This window comes from Ambystoma mexicanum, chromosome 2p (genome assembly GCF_040938575.1).
Source record: "Ambystoma mexicanum isolate Mex_15411 chromosome 2p, UKY_AmexF1_1, whole genome shotgun sequence".
NCBI lineage: Eukaryota > Metazoa > Chordata > Amphibia > Caudata > Ambystomatidae > Ambystoma > Ambystoma mexicanum.
In genome coordinates this window covers 637,844,829-637,861,684 of record NC_090923.1, presented here as the reverse complement: position 1 = coordinate 637,861,684, position 16,856 = coordinate 637,844,829, and the positions used below count along the sequence as shown (strand labels likewise).

General features: G+C 52.6%; 1 protein-coding gene across 1 annotated transcript in view; it reads right to left on the bottom strand.

Annotated features, from left to right (window-relative positions):
• LOC138566633 (acylamino-acid-releasing enzyme-like) overlaps positions 1–5,169 on the bottom strand; it is a 1,029,593-nt gene extending 1,024,424 nt beyond the window's left edge. Inside the window, exon 1 of the mRNA XM_069644173.1 lies at positions 4,936–5,169. Coding sequence (XP_069500274.1) covers positions 4,936–4,944 — 9 coding nt within the window. The 5' untranslated portion in view covers positions 4,945–5,169. The remainder of the gene's footprint in view (positions 1–4,935) is intronic.
• Between the last annotated feature and the right edge of the window lie 11,687 nt (positions 5,170–16,856).

Genomic DNA, 16,856 nt, shown 5'->3' with positions numbered 1-16,856 from the left:
GTTTGCAGGCACAACTCCCCCAAGGCCTTCGAGTCTGAGAAATCGCCTGCCCCTGCAGGTCTTTGCGGACTGGGGGAGCGCCGTTTGTTGGGGGGAAGTTGAGCCCCAATTGCTACCGCCAGACACCCCCGCCGTTTAGGCTCCCAGGAGGCGCTGTCTAGAATGGGCGAAGCCCCTTCTGGTTTAGCAATGGCTCATTCGGAGTCTTTGTCTTATCATAGGTTGCCACAACCCGCCACGCCAAAGGTGGGTTAACGCCCACCGTGGCTCCCCCTTTTCCTATTTTGTAGTTCTAGCAGTTCTGAGTACACCTTGCTGCCCGGTGCAACTCCGTCTATCCTCCTTTGACCAGGGATTTCACCTTTGCCCGTTGTGCCTGATCTAGGGATACTTCAGTCCCCTCCCTCTTTCCGTCATACCTTGACCTGCTCTTGCACAACCGGCTCCCGGTTTGACCACCGCTTTGAGGCCTGCCCCTGCAGGTGATTCTGGGCTGAGAGAGAGCATTTGTTCGAAGAAGCGGAGCCCTCGTTGCCACCACCAGACGCCCCTGCCGTTTTAGGCTCCCAAGAGACTCTGGCCCGACTCCGTTTCTTGCATAGTCCAACCACCTCCTTTGTAGACACCGCTCTCTCAACCCTCCATGCCTGATACCCACCTGCCCCTGCAGGTGTTTTGGACTGAGAGAGCGCAATTTTCTCGAGGAAGCGGAGCCCTCGCTGCCCCCACCAGACGCCCCTGCCGTTTTAGGCTCCCAAGAGGCGCCGGTCCGACTCCGTTCCTTGCCCAATCGTCTCCTTCGTGGACACAATTCCCTGCACCCTCCGTGCCTGATACCACCTTGCCCCTGCAGATGTTTTTGGGCTGAGAGGGTGCCATTTGCTCGAGGAAGAGGAGCCCTCGTTGCCACCACCAGACGCCCCTGTTCTTTCAGGCTCCCCAAGGGGGCTGGTCCGACTCCGTTCCTTGCCTTGTCCAACCATCTCCTTCGTAGACACGACTCTCTCAACCCTCCGTGCCTGATACCACCTTGCCCCCGCAGATGTTTTTGAGCTGAGAGAACACCATTTGTTCGAGGAAGCGGAGCCCTCGTTGCCACACCAGACACCCCTGCCTGTATTTGAACAGAAAACAATTTGTTATCCACCCAATGCAGACATGAGGCATACTGTGGACACTTGTAGGCTGTGTCCCAAAAGCATTGCCTCGTGGATAGGTACCTTCCCTCATACATAAATGCCTTTGTCAGCTGAGTGAATAATTGACCACCTTGTCATCTCAGGGAAATCTTGGTTGGTGCAATCGCTACCTGTCCGTACGGATCATCTCCCCCAAGGAATGCCTCCCGGATAACCCTTTCGAGTGGCTCCTGAAAACCAACCAGCCTATTATCCCTCGACCTTCCTCATAACTACTAAGTACTCCCATATCTAAACAACTTCAGGCCATGCTACAGCCTTCTGCCGAATTGCATTCTGGTATTTGTAGTCTCGTTATCCAGAAGTGGGGCTTATTTGTATCCATACAACCTCTACAATATTAGCCATAATTTTATTATCCACCCGCCATGTTTCCGCTAATCTTCCAGTAATTGTGCCTCTTAAAAGAATGTTAGGTCCCGTGGCACGCTATCCTGCCCTAAAGACGTAGAAACCCACTTTAAGAAACCTTTACTCGATCCAGATGCACCCTAACATTTTTCTTGGATGTTGCATAAAAATCCAGACACGCGAGTTCCGCACGTTGCTGTGCTATGGCAAGTGTACTTAACTATTCACCTCCCGCGGGAGGGACCAGTGACTCACTACGCGCAGCAGTGCCCCCCCCCACGCAACAGTACCCGGGGCTGTCCCCCCAATTGCCTGGCCATATGCCCCCCTGCCGTAAAGCCAAGCCGATCAACCCAGGAGATATACCCGCACCCATCTCTCAAACCCAACAGTTGTGGGCTGTGTATACGCCTAAGGGATACGCCAGGCACAATCCCCTGGCCATGCACCCTTCTTGCACCTGCTACCATCGATGGCTAGTAAATACCCCAATATTCCATGGCTTTGTGCGTACACCTGTTACCAACAATGTACAGTAATACCACGGGCAACCATATCCCGTGGCCATGCACTTACACCATGTTTGCACCTACTAACATCAATGGTCAGAAAATCCCTATTCGTAGCAAGTATTCCCTATTATTCGTGTGGACATTACTGGAAACCAACTCTGATTACTTTTGTTTTTTGGAAAAACCAATCCCATGCCTGTGTAATGAAAGAAAATGTCTTCACTGCAAAGCTGCCATTTTTCCATTTCCAAAACAATAGAGAGCACCTTGACCAATGCGTAGCAGCTGCATGCAATCCGCCTTACTTAGAAATGCACATGGCAAATGCCTAAACGCATTCTGGGACTTAGTCTTGCAGGTATACAGGGCACTAAACCCCGGCCAGGGGCATGACTGCGTCTGGCATAAATTAATTTACCGAATAAAAGCCAATCCGATACCAATCCTGTGCCCAACTACCATTCCCATAATGCACCAAAATGGGCTCAAAACCTTAAACGCAACCCCTAAACACGGCCACTGACCCCATTTCATTTCAGCCCGCAAGTATTGCAGCAGTTCTTTAAAGCTGTGCCCGTACCTGGATCTCACTTGTAAAGGCACAACATTGCCACACCAACCTTAGGGGTTATCCGTTCCTTATGCAATCACGGCCTCCAACCATACCAGCGAACACTGCGCTTACACCATACTGTGCATTGCCCATTGACCCTAAGCGAACCCTCGTAAGTGAAAAGCTCGCCCTGTTTCGTCCCAAATGCACATCACACCTGCTTATACCGCTGTAAGTAGCGAACTGACCAGTTATATTACAACCCCAATATCTTTGTTGATCCCCTGAGCTACAGAAACATGGGGGGAGAGGCCACCCCTAAGCGCAAAATCGCGCCTTAAAAACACTAGCGTACCGGTGCGTAACTGGGTGCTACCTGCCTCGTGGCGCTCCCACACATAATGTAAGGCGTCATTCAATACTGTTTATAGGGCCCTTTTGTAGTCCCTGCCCAGAGGCCTCCCCCATCCCTTGGGAAGAGTCGTATCTGCTTGTCCCGCCGTTGCAAACGTCAGATCTTTCCTTTTCGTACCGACAGTTTAAATAGTTCCAAAGGAGGCCTTTGACAGTAACATGTGTCGTAAATTGTGCAATTTAAAGACTACCGAACAGTAACTGGTTAAAACTGCTAGGCGCACAGTGAAGTAACACACCATAGTAGCTTCTACGCATTGTCACTTTCGTGACGCCCCTCCCGTGCCTGCAATACTAAACCAGTTGACCACAACTACTACTGCCCGCACAACCGCAATGGAAGAATTCATGCCCGCCTTTCTAGAACCTCTTAATAATTGTGTATGAACTATGTTAGGTTACTCATACCGTGTTTAATACCCAGGGGCTTCTATGCGCGGAACAAACCTGGAGTGCTTTGTACCGTCATGCTCCCAAGGTGAGCACGTTACCCCTTGAGCTATCCTCCTCCTTATAAAGTAAGAATGCCGCCTTAAAACCAAATTTCCCCGAACCACCGCCGGTTTAGGAGAACAGTTTCTTATCCATTAGGCCCCCGGGACCACTCGTGTGTGACAACCCACCCAGTGCTGTGTTAACAGAAACCACCCGCCTGATCTGCGTGTTGCGGACAACCTCAGCTCGCAACTCCAACCTTCCTAAAATATGTCACCTGGGTGGGCATTAGATCGGTACCCACGTCCGACCCCTAAGGTGCCATATGTAATTTACTCCGCAAGTTCTGCTGCAGCGCTTATTAATGTGCGAAATCGGACCACTACTCCCACAATTATTCCTTAGTTGTATACTCCTACTTAGTTCCACAACGATTGCCCTGACGCAGCTTCGCCCGACTGAGCTGTTGGACTGGACACCCTGCATCAAAAGCACCTAAAACCTTAAACCCCTGCGGCAATTCCCATAAGATCGACCGCCGACCAGCTCCCTTATTGTCGTTTAATACGAGCGCGCACCCCGAGGGGACAGACACCCCGGAGTGACGTAGACCCAGCGCGGAGATGTCATGACCCAAAACCAAGCCCGAGTAACATTTAGGTTTGCTGTGTTGCAGCACAAAAAATCAATCGGGCTCGCCGCCACACGACCCCACTAGGACCCACCTAATAAAGAGGCCATCCAAACCGCTGACGCTGCCCTGGAAACATAACAACGGGTAACTCGAGTAATGAGGGCAGCCTGCTTCTGCTCTATGTGCCCGCGAAGAAAACAATAATTTGGCACGTATATAGCGCTACGAACCCTCAGGTATCTGAGCGCTTCTTATTATTACCCATGGTGTGTGGCGCTCATTTATCGACCTCGGAAGGATGAAAGGCTGAGTTTGGCCCCAACCTGCGTTAGCAGACTCTGCACCGATGTCAAAGTGAGCGTTTTACTCGCTGTGCCACTTGAAACAGATACTTTATGACTCGTTTCTTCTCGAGTGTATGTTCCCATTGCCAAACGTTTCTAAAATTCCAGCCCTTTTCCTCTGAACACAGGAACACTTTTTCGATTTATCTCAGTAGCACAGGGGTTATGAACTGAGAAGCCAATCGTCACGGAATTAACCCCATATGCGCCCGCCGCCGCTTCAAAAAGCGAAATTATTTTTCACAATACTTTCTGAATTTGGAGGTTCCACTCGAGGTACGGATCGAACCAGCAACCTCTTAAGTGCAAGTCAGAACATCTACTGACTGTGCCACAGCCTGGCTAAGCGCTAAAACTTAAACCCCTGCAGCAACCCAACTAACCTCGATCGCCGACCCGTTCCCTTACTCTTCTATTAATACGGAGAGCGCACCCAGCTACTTCTGAAGCGACAACAGCGCAAATATGGCGCTATATCCACCCCGCTCCTTACCCGACGCATACTCCTAGCTGGAACACCATCCACTCCTTCACTGGAAATCTCCTTGCTGGAACACCATTCCACTCCTTCACTGGAAATCGCCCCAACATCGCCACTCTTCGTCTTTCTGGGTCGAAAAAAGGCACTCCTGCAGCCACAGCATCGCGGGATCACAGACTCACAAACAGCAACCGAAAACGAAGTCCTCCACTTTTGGCGGGCGCCCAGCTGCTGGAAGAGCTGCAAGTGCCCCTGCACCGGGCGCCCGCCGCTTTTATGTCCCAAGCCCCGCCTCCTTCCTTTGTTGCCCTTCGCGGGCTTTCCGGGGCTCTTGTCGCCCTCTCCTCTGGCTCCTTTGCCGCCCTCTCCCCTGCCCCTGGGGGGGAGAGGCGAGAGAGCGTCCAGGAGGAAGGCCCCTGCCCCGGTTATCGGGGTGCCTCCTCCACTTGCTGCGCTCTCCGTTCGTCACCTTCACACACAGTGTGAGCACGGGCCTGCAGCCCATGATGCCATGGGACCCTTGTGCCAGGACAGTGGCAGAGGTCTGCATGATCATGGGCATGGCTCGCCCTGCCCCCAACAAAGGCCGGGTGTTCCCCAGCAACAATTCATGGTGCTGATGTGCCTTAGCACCTTGGGGCCTGCTGGGTGTCCCTAGCAGGCCCAGATACAACATTGGAGACGAGGAGAAGAGCCCCTGCGGTGTGGTCGCCTGCCCGAGGGGGAAAGGAAGAAACAGTAACCATTGCTGTGGAAAAAGGAAGATGCAGCATCCACCACGTCATCTGGTGGAGAAAGTGAAGTGCCCCTGCAGGGGAAAGAAGCAAGGCCTCGGTCGTAATAAAGGCCAGATCACATGTGCCATGTAGGAGAGAGGGTCTGCTAGCAGCCCCTGCAGCATCCGCCGCCGTGAGGAAAGAACGAGTGTGCGGCCGCAGCCACGGAAGAATTGATGTAACTCCCGCTGGGGAAGAGAATGTTAAATCCATTCCCATCGGGATGACTGTGAAAGATGGTGAGAGAGCCCTGCTGGTGATCCCCCCCATGGCAGCGGCCCTCTGTGAGGAGGGTGCTCATGCGGCTGTGGTGGGAGTTTTCCCGCAGCCCCCCCTCCCGCTGCATCCGCCGCGAAAGCAGGGTATTTAATAATGTGTGGAGCCAAATGAGTGGAACGCCTGCCCCCACCCCACCAGAAGCAGCATTGCCTGAACGGGTTACCCGCGCCCTAGTGTGTGGCATCGGCCGCAAAAGAAGATGGGGGGAAGGGAGTGCAGTGCACGTTTCCCCCCAGAGAGAAGGAAAGGCCCTTCCGCAACAAAGGCATGAAGCGGCCGCAGCCGCGAAGAAAAGTGGAGCGGCCACAAGAGGGAACGCAGCCGCAAGAACTAAGAGACCTCCTGCCTGGGGAAAATAATGTCCCGGAGTGAGTATAATGAACAGATGCTGCCTGCGTCCACAAGTGAAGCGGGCAGCACTCTGCTGTGACGTCAGCCTCAGCTGTGGCGAGACCGGGCTGGCGCCGGTGAAACCACCAGCTCCATGTCAGAGCAATAGTGAGAGGTGCTCTGGGGTCGGAGCAGGGAAATTGAGAGTCATGGGCCCGCCAGCGGTGAAATTACAGGAGCTCCATGTCGGAACAAAGGAAAGAGGCTGTCCGCACCCATCAGCATTACCGGGGGTGCCTGCCAGCCCTGGGCCACCCAGCGGTGACTAAAAGCAAGCATGACAAGTAGGCGCATTAGCAAAATGAAGTGCTACGTGTTGGGCACGACGATAATAAGGAGATAAGCCCTTGCAAATCCTGGGCCCACGAGGTGGTGAATATGATGATGTGCTCCGGGTCGGCGCGAAGTAAAGAACATGGCCCTTATTAATGGCGGGGGCTGATGGGCGGTAATTTAAATATCAAGCGTTGGCTAGGAAGGAACATGCATCGCTCAATGCCAGCGAACTGCAAAGAAGTAGTAATAGGCAAAGAACTGTCCCTAAGCAAAGCCACCATTGTCTCAGCGTAGGCCCTGCACATCAGAGAACCGCTGGCTGGTGCAGGGTAATGAGGGGCATTGATTACAATCCAGGCACCAGATGAGAAAAGACGTGCCTGCGTAGGAGTCCATCTGGTGGCAATGCCTAAGAGGCCCTGTCGGCAGAGTTTCGCCCACTGGCCCATGTCCACCACCGAGAGTGGGGAGAGACACTAGGTACAACATGCTCTGACACTGGGGTGCGCCCTCTATGGCTGGCAGTGCCATGCCAGCCAATCCTGCCTGGGGGAGAAGAGCTATGCAGGTGGCCTCATTGCCCTGCCACTGGTGTGCGCCCTGATGGGCCCGCCATCCACGGACCAGGCCGATGTGGCTCTGGGTGCTATTCCTGCCAGCCCCGAACCGGGACGTCCCCTGTGCCGTCGGCATCAGTGACTCCTGCCTGGACGAGGACAAGAAGTGGCCCGGACACCAGGTCACACACTGTCATCTGGGTCTGGCCAACGCAGACCTCAAGCCCACCACCCAGAAGAAATGCTAGGAGGAAGAGGGTTGCAGCTCTGTAATAGTGCTTGTGCGCCCTCCAGTCCCACGACAGTGAAGAGACACCCCAGCCCTGTCGTCATCATGTGCCGCAGCCTGGACGCCCTGCTCTCCTCGTCTCGCTGACTGCCCAATATCAAGGGACTAAACCGTTGTGGCCCCTGGTGCCCCCAGGTGCGGCTTTACTGGCCTTTGAACTGTAATATTAACTGACCTGGACCTGTGAGAGTGACTAACCTGAACGGACATTGATGGAAAGTGAACTGGTCTCCTGCAGTCCTGCAAGTGCTTAAAGAGGACTCCGTACACGTGTGTTTTGATGCTGTGAGCCTGCATATTAGCTACATGCTTAAAGTGGTCTCGGTAAAGAACAGTTATCTGAAGCTGTGATCCAGCAGTTTGTAGGTATGTTCGATATGGTGCCAGCCGCTAACAATGGCGTCATTCAGTGGTTGCAGTTCCACACCCCAGGTTAATATAAAGGGTTTTGTAACATGTGGTGAAACTGCCAACATTCCACCAGCAGTTCACCAACCGCGACTGTCACCTGCGGGTTATGCGTTGTATATCTATAACAGTGTGAGCCGCATGTATGTAGCAGTGGCATATCCTATGTGTTGTTGATCCTACGATTCTGAAGTAGCCCAAGTAATGTCGTTCTGTAACGGGTGAGGGGATTGTTTATGTTTTAGTAACATTTATTTGTTTGTTATGAAAAAGGAGGAGTATGGTCTGTGACCCCTCCCAAGTGTATTGCCCCTTTAAGGGAATGTGTCCCTCCCCTGTGTATAGCCCTTTTAACATGGGCCATGACTGTCATGGCCCAAGCTAATAAAAGGAGCCCCTGCAGGCACGTGCAACAGAACGGATGCAGACTCCCGAAGAGGAAAAACGGAGTCTGTCTCATTCACTTAGGCCTGCGGGCCCACAACGTGTGAGCACGGGCCTGCAGGCCATGATGCCGTGGGACCCTCGTGCCAGGACGGTGGCAGAGGGCTGCATAGTCATGAGCATGGCTTGCCCTGCCCCCAACAAAGTCCGGGTGTTCCCTGGCAACAATCCATGGTGCTGATGTGCCCTAGCACCCTGGGGCCTGCTGGATGTCCCTAGCAGGCCCCCATACAACACTAATGTGTTTGATGGTAAACAACACTGCAACTTCCAGAATGCAATTAGTTCACTAAATGACTCCCCTAAGACTGGCAATGTTGTGTTCCAGTGACTTATGGAGCCCAGAGTTGTGTTGCCTAAAGCAAGCTGAGAGCGATGAATAGTCCTTTTTGTGTCTTATAGTTCAGTTTCGCCTACCACAGATGCTCGATATAAGCATACCGTACAATGTTTAAAACCACTTCCCCACTGACTTGCATTGGCCTTATATATATAATCAACATGTTGGATGTTGGAGAATTGCACTAGTAAATAAAGGTAGCTTCCCAACTTTTATTTGTGTCCCCCATCATTGAGTAGTTCAAGCATTTTTTAAAAAAATAGCGACGACAGTGGAATGTTAAAGGCAGTACAACCCCTTTCAAGTCCGACACCCGAAGGTAGGTGAAGGGGAGGAAACGGACGTGACTCCAATTCAGAGCCAAACACAATGTAGGACATCACACCACCAACCAGGTGTCTTCAAACCCCACGAGAGCCAGTTATTCCACAGGGACATCATTTCACCAGAATGCCAGGGTTAGCGGAAGTGACATGACCTCTGATGGCATCACAGGAAGTGATGCCATTTGACCCTGCCCCAAGTGACATCACAGGAAGTGATGGCACACAACCTTTCACCTCTTGACAAAACAGGAAGTGGCACCACACAGCATTGTTCCTCAGTACACTAAGAGACACATGGTTATGATATCACTGTAATATGATATACATTTCATACAAGAATGGATCACCATATGTAGCGTTAATATCAGTGTGTATAGGCCCATATTACCAAATTACTGTGAATGTAAGCAGACGTCCAACACAACAACCTGGACTATTGTACATCATTCGGGCTAAACTTTAAACAGACAGAGAATTCTGTCTGTTTAAAAAGGCCTAAACCCCAAAGTCCAACCAGAAAAACGATGGTCTGTAGGGAAGCCCAGAGCTGTGCCAGTGGTTATGAATTATTTGAAACTTTCCAGCCATCGGCTTTCTGTTTTGCTTATTTGGTAAGTAACCCACAGTTTTCTTTTTGTTAAATGGGAGATAGAGGGGAAGGATGTGTTGCAGGTCACAGTAATTGCTGTTTTTTTTATTTTAAAATGTAAACAGCAGCAGCTTTACGTCATCACCCCTAGAAAAGCCTGCTGGACCTACAGACCTAGGCTACTCCTCACTGATATATGATATGATATGGCACTTATAACACACCTGTACACAAGTGTTTCTAGGCGTGACAATACAAGGAGGGGGAAACAAAGGAAGGACAAAAACAATGATCTTACTATGCCTTGTGTCATTCAGAACGTGTAAGTGTGTGGAAGAGGGAGGGGAGATGTGCCATGGGGGTGGGGAGGGCAGGAGTGCCTGGGGGCGAGGGGAAGTGAGAAGTGCAGGTAACTTAGTAAGTGCAGCCAGCAGGTGGCTCATAAGTGCGGAGAGAAGGGACGTTGGGGTTGCAGGTACAGGCCCTTAAGTGCTGGAGGAGCCCAGAGGCAGTGTGAGGGCAACTTGACATGCAGGAGGCTGGGCCCGAATTCAGTGGGTAGCCAGGTGACCTGTGCGCAGAGCAGTCAGGGACATCAGCAGGGGGGAGGAAGAGAGAAAGTGGAAGCGAAGAGGAAGGTCTTGAGTTGCTTCCTGAACCGGGGGTGGTTCTGCTCAAGTTTCAGAGAGGCAGGGAGGCTGTTCCAGAGGGAGGCCCCAGCCGAGGAGAGAGATCTGCCCCCAACTCTATGCTTGGAGAAGCATCTGACCCTCGGAGAGTTGGAGGTGGATGAGCGGAGAGCTCGAGAAGGAAGATGTTTTGGAAGAGAAATTTTGAGCTAGTGCGGTCCCAGGCTTCAGAAAGCCTTCTGGATGATGCAAAGGGTCTTGAAGTTGATCCTTGCAGCCATGGGGAGCCAGTGCAGAGATTTCAGAGCTGGAGAGATACGGTCCCTGGGCTTGAGGGCAAGGACAAGTCTTGCAGTCCTGTTCTGGATAAGATGTAAAGGTCAAAGAGTAGAGGCAGGCAGATTTAGAAAGAGACTGTTGCAGTAGTACAGCCTAGAGAGGACCAGAGCTCTGGAGACAGTGAGCTTTTGGGGGAAAGTGAGAAAGGGAGAATACCTCTGAGAAGGTGCAGCTGATAGTTTGACTTCTGAGAGACGTCAGAGATGTGACACCAAGGTTCTTAGCCTCACAGGAAGGAGCAGGAAGACGGCCCAGAGTGGGTTGCCAGAGAAAGAGAGAGAAGGAGGGAGCAGGTGTCCCTATGAGGAGGATCTCATTCTTACTGGCATTAAGGCAGAGATCATTGGCGGCACACCATTCCTTAATTGCAGCCAGGCATTCTGGTATGATAGAAGGAGCAGAGATGGCTGAGGGGAGCCTGAAAGGGAGCTGGGTGCCATCCGCATAACACTGAAGTAGCGATGCAGTGAGCAAGAGGTGCCAGGTAGTAGGTTAGACCCTTGGGGAACACCACAAGTAGAGAGAGAGATAGAAGAGAGGAAGGACCCCAGTTGGACTTGAGAGGGTCGGTCGGTGAGCAAGAAGGTCAACCAGGCCAGGGCCTGATCAGTGTTACCCAGGTTGTCACAGAGGCAATTGAGCAGGATGGCATTGTTGACCGTATCAAAAGCAGAGGAAAGATTGAGGAGAATGAGGACAGAAGGAAGATTAGAGTCAAGGTTTGAGAGCAGGTCTTCACAAGTGTTCAGGAGAGCAGTTTCCGTGCTTCTGGCAGCTCTGAAGCCAGACTGGTGGTCGTGGAAACAGCCAATAGATTCAGTGTGCAGATTAAGCTGGGAGATGGGCAGCTTTTCCAAGAGTTTGCCCAGGACAGGAGTGATGGAGATTGGGCGATAGTTAGCCGGAGACGAAGGAACGGCCGAGCGCTTCTTTAGATGGGGGTTCACAAAGCAGTGCTTAAGGGCGAGGGGAAGGTTCCAGTGGCAAAGAAGTGATTGCAGAAATTGGCCAAGGATGGATCAAGGGTGTCGATGTGGTCCTTGATGGTTCTGGATGAGCAGGGGAGAACCTGCTTTGACAAGACTTTCATAGATCGGACTTGTCTAGAAACATTTTCAGGAGTGAACAAGGGAAAGGAGGAGAAAGGAAGAGGAGAGAGGGCCACAGACGGCCCAGATGGGTCCAAGATTTTGGCGCTTCTACACGATATCCCTAGCCTGGAGAAGATAGTCTCCACTGACACTGACAGAATCGAGTTTAGCGATTTGGAGAGGTGGGATGTCGTATGCTTAACAGTGAGCTACCGGCTAATCAGAGAAGGGATTTATTCTGCAATCGACCAAATCCGGCAGAGACGCTTTGATGTGCATAACAAAGCGGCCTGCCTGGTCCCTCTGTACGGAAGGACGCCGGTGGTTTGCAGACGCAGTACACTTACTACCCAAAGGCACATGGCAGTTCTAAACGGGGAGGCCTGCAGGGTGGAGTGGGGTGCCCACAAATGGTTTGAGGGATAAAAATGATTGGTACTGGCTTCTTCAACCCTTGGTTGATTTGACGGGTGTTCAAGAGTGCAGGACTGATTTATAGTGTTTGCTCTTGGAACACCCAGGGCTTCCAGCATTTGTTCAATCCGGGAGAGAGTTGTCATTTTTTAAGAACTCACGACCTGGTGATTCTTCAAGAAACCTTTTTGACTCGAAAAGTCATTATGGACAGTTACCTAACCCTACAACAACTGGCTGTACATGGGAGTGTTGGTCCCCCACAAGGTGGTCTTCTGATAGGCTTATAAAAAGAGCTTATTGATGCACATTTTAGATGACAATCTATGGTATATTAGTGGTGCATGTACCTATGAGGGTAGAAGGAAAACATGTCTTGGTAATAAACGTATATTGTAGCTACACTGAGAGGTCTCAAACGACATGGAAGGACCACATTGATTGGATTCTGACGGGTTGGAAGGAAATACAGCCATTAGGCCCAATAATAAATGCAGGCGATTTTAATAACAAACTGCCTGGATCCCAAATCTTATGTATAATACCAACAAAATTCAAACGTCACCAGCATGCAGGATAACAAATGGAAAACATGGTGGGATTTCTTTAAAGGGTGGAACTTGACAGTGCTCACACACAATGGGCCTCATTACAACCTGCCAGTCCGGGACCGTGCAAAATCCGTGATGGCGGTAAAAACGTTTCCGTGTCCGCAAGGGTGCGGAAAAACCGCCCGATTACACGCTGTCGGTCGCGCGCACCACACGGACTCGGAAACGTTGTTACCGCCGTCACGGAATACCCCACGGAAATGGAAATAACGAAGCCACAAGTGGCGCAAAACCCGTTTCCGCCTCCGCCGCCACGGACACGGAACCGGAAATACCATGATCGCCAAAACAGGAAACAGAGAGGCGGCCATCATATAAAAGCACAATCCATTGCCATCCAGAGCCAGCACAAGCACAATCCTGACTCTGAGAAGCCAAAAGGGACCACAAGCATGTCTGCCAGGATTCCTGCTCAGAGGCAGCGCAAACAGCGCTTCAGCGAGGCGGAGCTAACCGTCTTGGTGGAGCACATTGTGGACAATGCTGAGATGCTGTTCAGCGCCGACCAACGGCGTGCCACACAGCAGCGGAGGAAGGAGGTGTGGGCCGAAGCTGCACGCAAGTGCACCGCTGTGGGCGTGGCAGTGAGGAGCGTGAAGGACTGCCACAAGCGTTGGGACGACCTGAGGCTGAGGGTACGCAACCTCATTTCCACGCACCGCCAACGCAGCAGTGGGACAGGCGGAGGACCCCCTTCCCCACTGAGGCTGCAAGCATGGGAGGAGCGTTGCAGCAGCGTCCTCCACCTAGAGGGAATCCATGGGATTGGGCAGGCTGAGGCAGGAGTGAGCCCACCTGCAGATGCCGGTAAGTGCCCAAACATGAATGCCACATGTAAATATGCAGTTGTGAGTACTGGGCCAAAGGACCCATTAACAATCCCCCCCCCCCCAGGCAGTGCATGTGTGGGCCAAAGGACCCATTAACAATCCCCCCCCCCAGGCAGTGCATGTGTGGGCCAAAGGACCCATTAACAATCCCCCCCCCCCAGGCAGTGCATGTGTGGGCCAAAGGACCCATTAACAATCCCCCCCCCCCAGGCAGTGCATGTGTGGGCCAAAGGACCCATTAACAATCCCCCCCCCCCAGGCAGTGCATGTGTGGGCCAAAGGACCCATTAACAATCCCCCCCCAGGCAGTGCATGTGTGGGCCAAAGAACCCATTATGATCCGTATGGCAACCAATATCACTGAATGCAGACACCAGCAATCAGATGCATGTGACTAACACTATTCAATGTACAATCTTAATGACGCATGTGATGCACCCATCTGCCACCACAACAACACTAATTGCATGCCCTTTGTGTCCCCACAGCCGTTTCAAGTGACAGTGATACTGCACAACAGGCCAGCCAATCAGCATCGGCAAGTACACTAGCCACCGCCACCACACAGGAGGATGCTGCCGGCAGTTCTGCACCTCTGGCCACATTACCAGCCACTACAGATGTGCAGCACACCACCACCAACATCCCCACCATCTCCACACTGGCTGAGTCCAGACAGGTGCCACAGGAACCTATCATGGACACCCAACACAACACCGAAGGCAGCAGCACTGCAGAGGGGGCGGCCTGCAGTGATAACAGTGCCCCGCAAGAGCACTCGGAAACGGGGCCACAGGGGGAGATGCCCACATTGGAAGACCTGGGCTCCTTCCATGAGCTGGGGTTCAGCCCCACTTCACTGGGGAGTCCCATGAGGTCGCCCACCCCATCCATGGCCGAACTGAATGCCCGCATGCAGCGGATGGAGGACCAGCAGGCTACCCTCACCCAGCTGGTGGAGAGGCAGCTAGAGGAATCCAGGCTGCAGAGGGAGAGCTACAGCGCCTCAGTGCGTCGCCTGTCGAGGTCCATAGGACGCTTTGCGAGCACCATAGTGACCCTTGCACGCCATGTGCGGGAGGGCAATGACCACACCTCCAGGCTTGTGGAGGCCATGTTGGTTGGCCAACAGGCAAATCTGGCACGGATGCCCTCAATCCCTGATTCTGGCCAATCAAACACTACCACCCCATCCAGCTCCACTACTGCCAGTCCAAGGAGGCGCTCGAGTAGGCTAACGGGTCCCTTGGGCAAGGTTGCACAGAAGCGCACACGGAAGTGATGGCATGTGTGTGGGGCAGTGCAGGACACATGTGGACTACAAGGGTGTGAGAGGGGTGGTCACGTTTGGGTGGTGGGGTAGGTAGTTTTGGGGGTTTGGACAATGGGCTCTGGGTGGGGGTGGGCACGTTTGGGTGGTGGGTGGCCCCGGGTGTACAGCTTCCCTAACCAATGCACCTTCTTCCCTGTTGTGATTACATCAATACATCACCATTTCAAATCAAGACATACATGTGTGGACATTGATCATTTATTTTGCAGTGCAACTATTAATTCATTGTCGTCACCATGTTTGTGCATTACTGTGAATGTGCTGTGACTCAAAAGTAAATGCGAATCAGGGCATCCCGTGCTCTCTGGCCATCATGTGCACCCCCAGGGGGAGGCGGTGCCATCCCATCCCCATCTCCATCCCCATCTCCATCCCCATCCCCATCCCCATCCCCATCTCCATCCCCATCCCCATCCCCATCTTCCTCATCTGCGTCTGGTGGCATTGGGATGTTCCTGCGCAGGCATATATTGTGCAGCATGGCACATACCAGCGTGATTTTGCCCGTCTTCACTGGGCTGTACAGCAGTGATCCGCCAGATCTGCTCAGACAGCGGAAACGGGCCTTCAGCAGTCCAAATGTCCTCTCAATCATTCCACGTGTGCGGATATGTGCCCTATTGTATGCCTCTTCATGCCTGTTCCTTGGTCTCCGTACAGGTGTCATCAACCATGGCGTGCGTGCATATCCCGCATCACCTACATGGGATGTAGATGGGGGAACATGTCAGTGTTTGTGGCATCATGTCCTCATCTGCTGCTGTGCATTCTTGTATCATCATTCATTCATGCATATGAACCATGCAGTGTCTGGAGGTATGTTTTGGCCATCACGAGGAATGTCGCTGACTGCATATGGGCCTACACATTAACTTGCATGTTTGCTGTGCCCTGCGGGTGACATTTGATTGTGTGCATGTCATGGTGCAGTGCTGTCCACACATGGCAGAGTGACTCCACTGTACGGAAGTAGTAAATACTCGTCGTATCATTTGCACGCCTCTCGTGCTTTTTGGGGCAGTGTTTCAATTGAGGGTGGGTGTCTGCAGTGGCACAGGGTTCATGGGACAGTGACGGGATTGGCTGTGGCAGCGTGTGCACGGGCACATTGTGGTGCCCTGTCATGTCTTCCTTCATGATGTTTGGCATCCGCTGTGTATTTGGTAGATGGAAGGGGGGTGATGCATGTGCGGTCACAGCGGCACCCTCACAATGCTCATTGCCTGGACACACACACACCACTCCGACAGGGTTGTAGCATCGTCAGCTGTACTCACCCAATAGCCATGTGCTTTGTCCGGCATAGCGTTCCATGTACCGTGGCAACGTGGAATTCCGCAGTACCATTGAGTCATGCGATGAGCCTGGGAAACGTGCGCAGCAGTGTGTAATCAGTTGCATGGCATCACAAACCATCTGGACATTCAAAGAGTGATACTGTTTCCTATTGCGGAACACCGCCTCAATTGCATGTGGTACTGTCAGCTCGACGTGGGTGCAGTCAACTGCGCCTATGCAATTTGGCATGCCTGCCATGGCATGGAAGGCCAACTTGGTGGCAATGACCTCGGGGAGGGTGCGGGGTAGGGCTATGTGTTCCGACACATGGCGCAACAGGGCATCCAGTACCTGTACCAGGACTTTTGAGAAACACGGTTGTGATATGCCGTGCAGCTCACCAACCGTGTGTTGATAGGTGCCAGTGCCAAGGAAATGCAGAACTGAGACAACCTTCAAGAGGGGGGGGATGGCGGTGGGGGTGTCAATTAGGCTGCTGATGTTGTCCTCAATCATGGCGGTGATGTGCATGATTGTTGCACGGTCCAGCCGGTATAGGGTGTGGATCTGTCCTGGGGTGAGGTTCCAGGGTGAGGCCCTGATGCGTGGTATTGGTGGCTGGCGGCGGGGTCGGGCTGGCTGGGCAATGGGGTTTGCCATAGCTGCAGGGTTGGCTGGTTGCCGCCTGCGCCTCCTCCGCCTACGCCTCCTCCTCTGCGCCATTGCTGCCACCA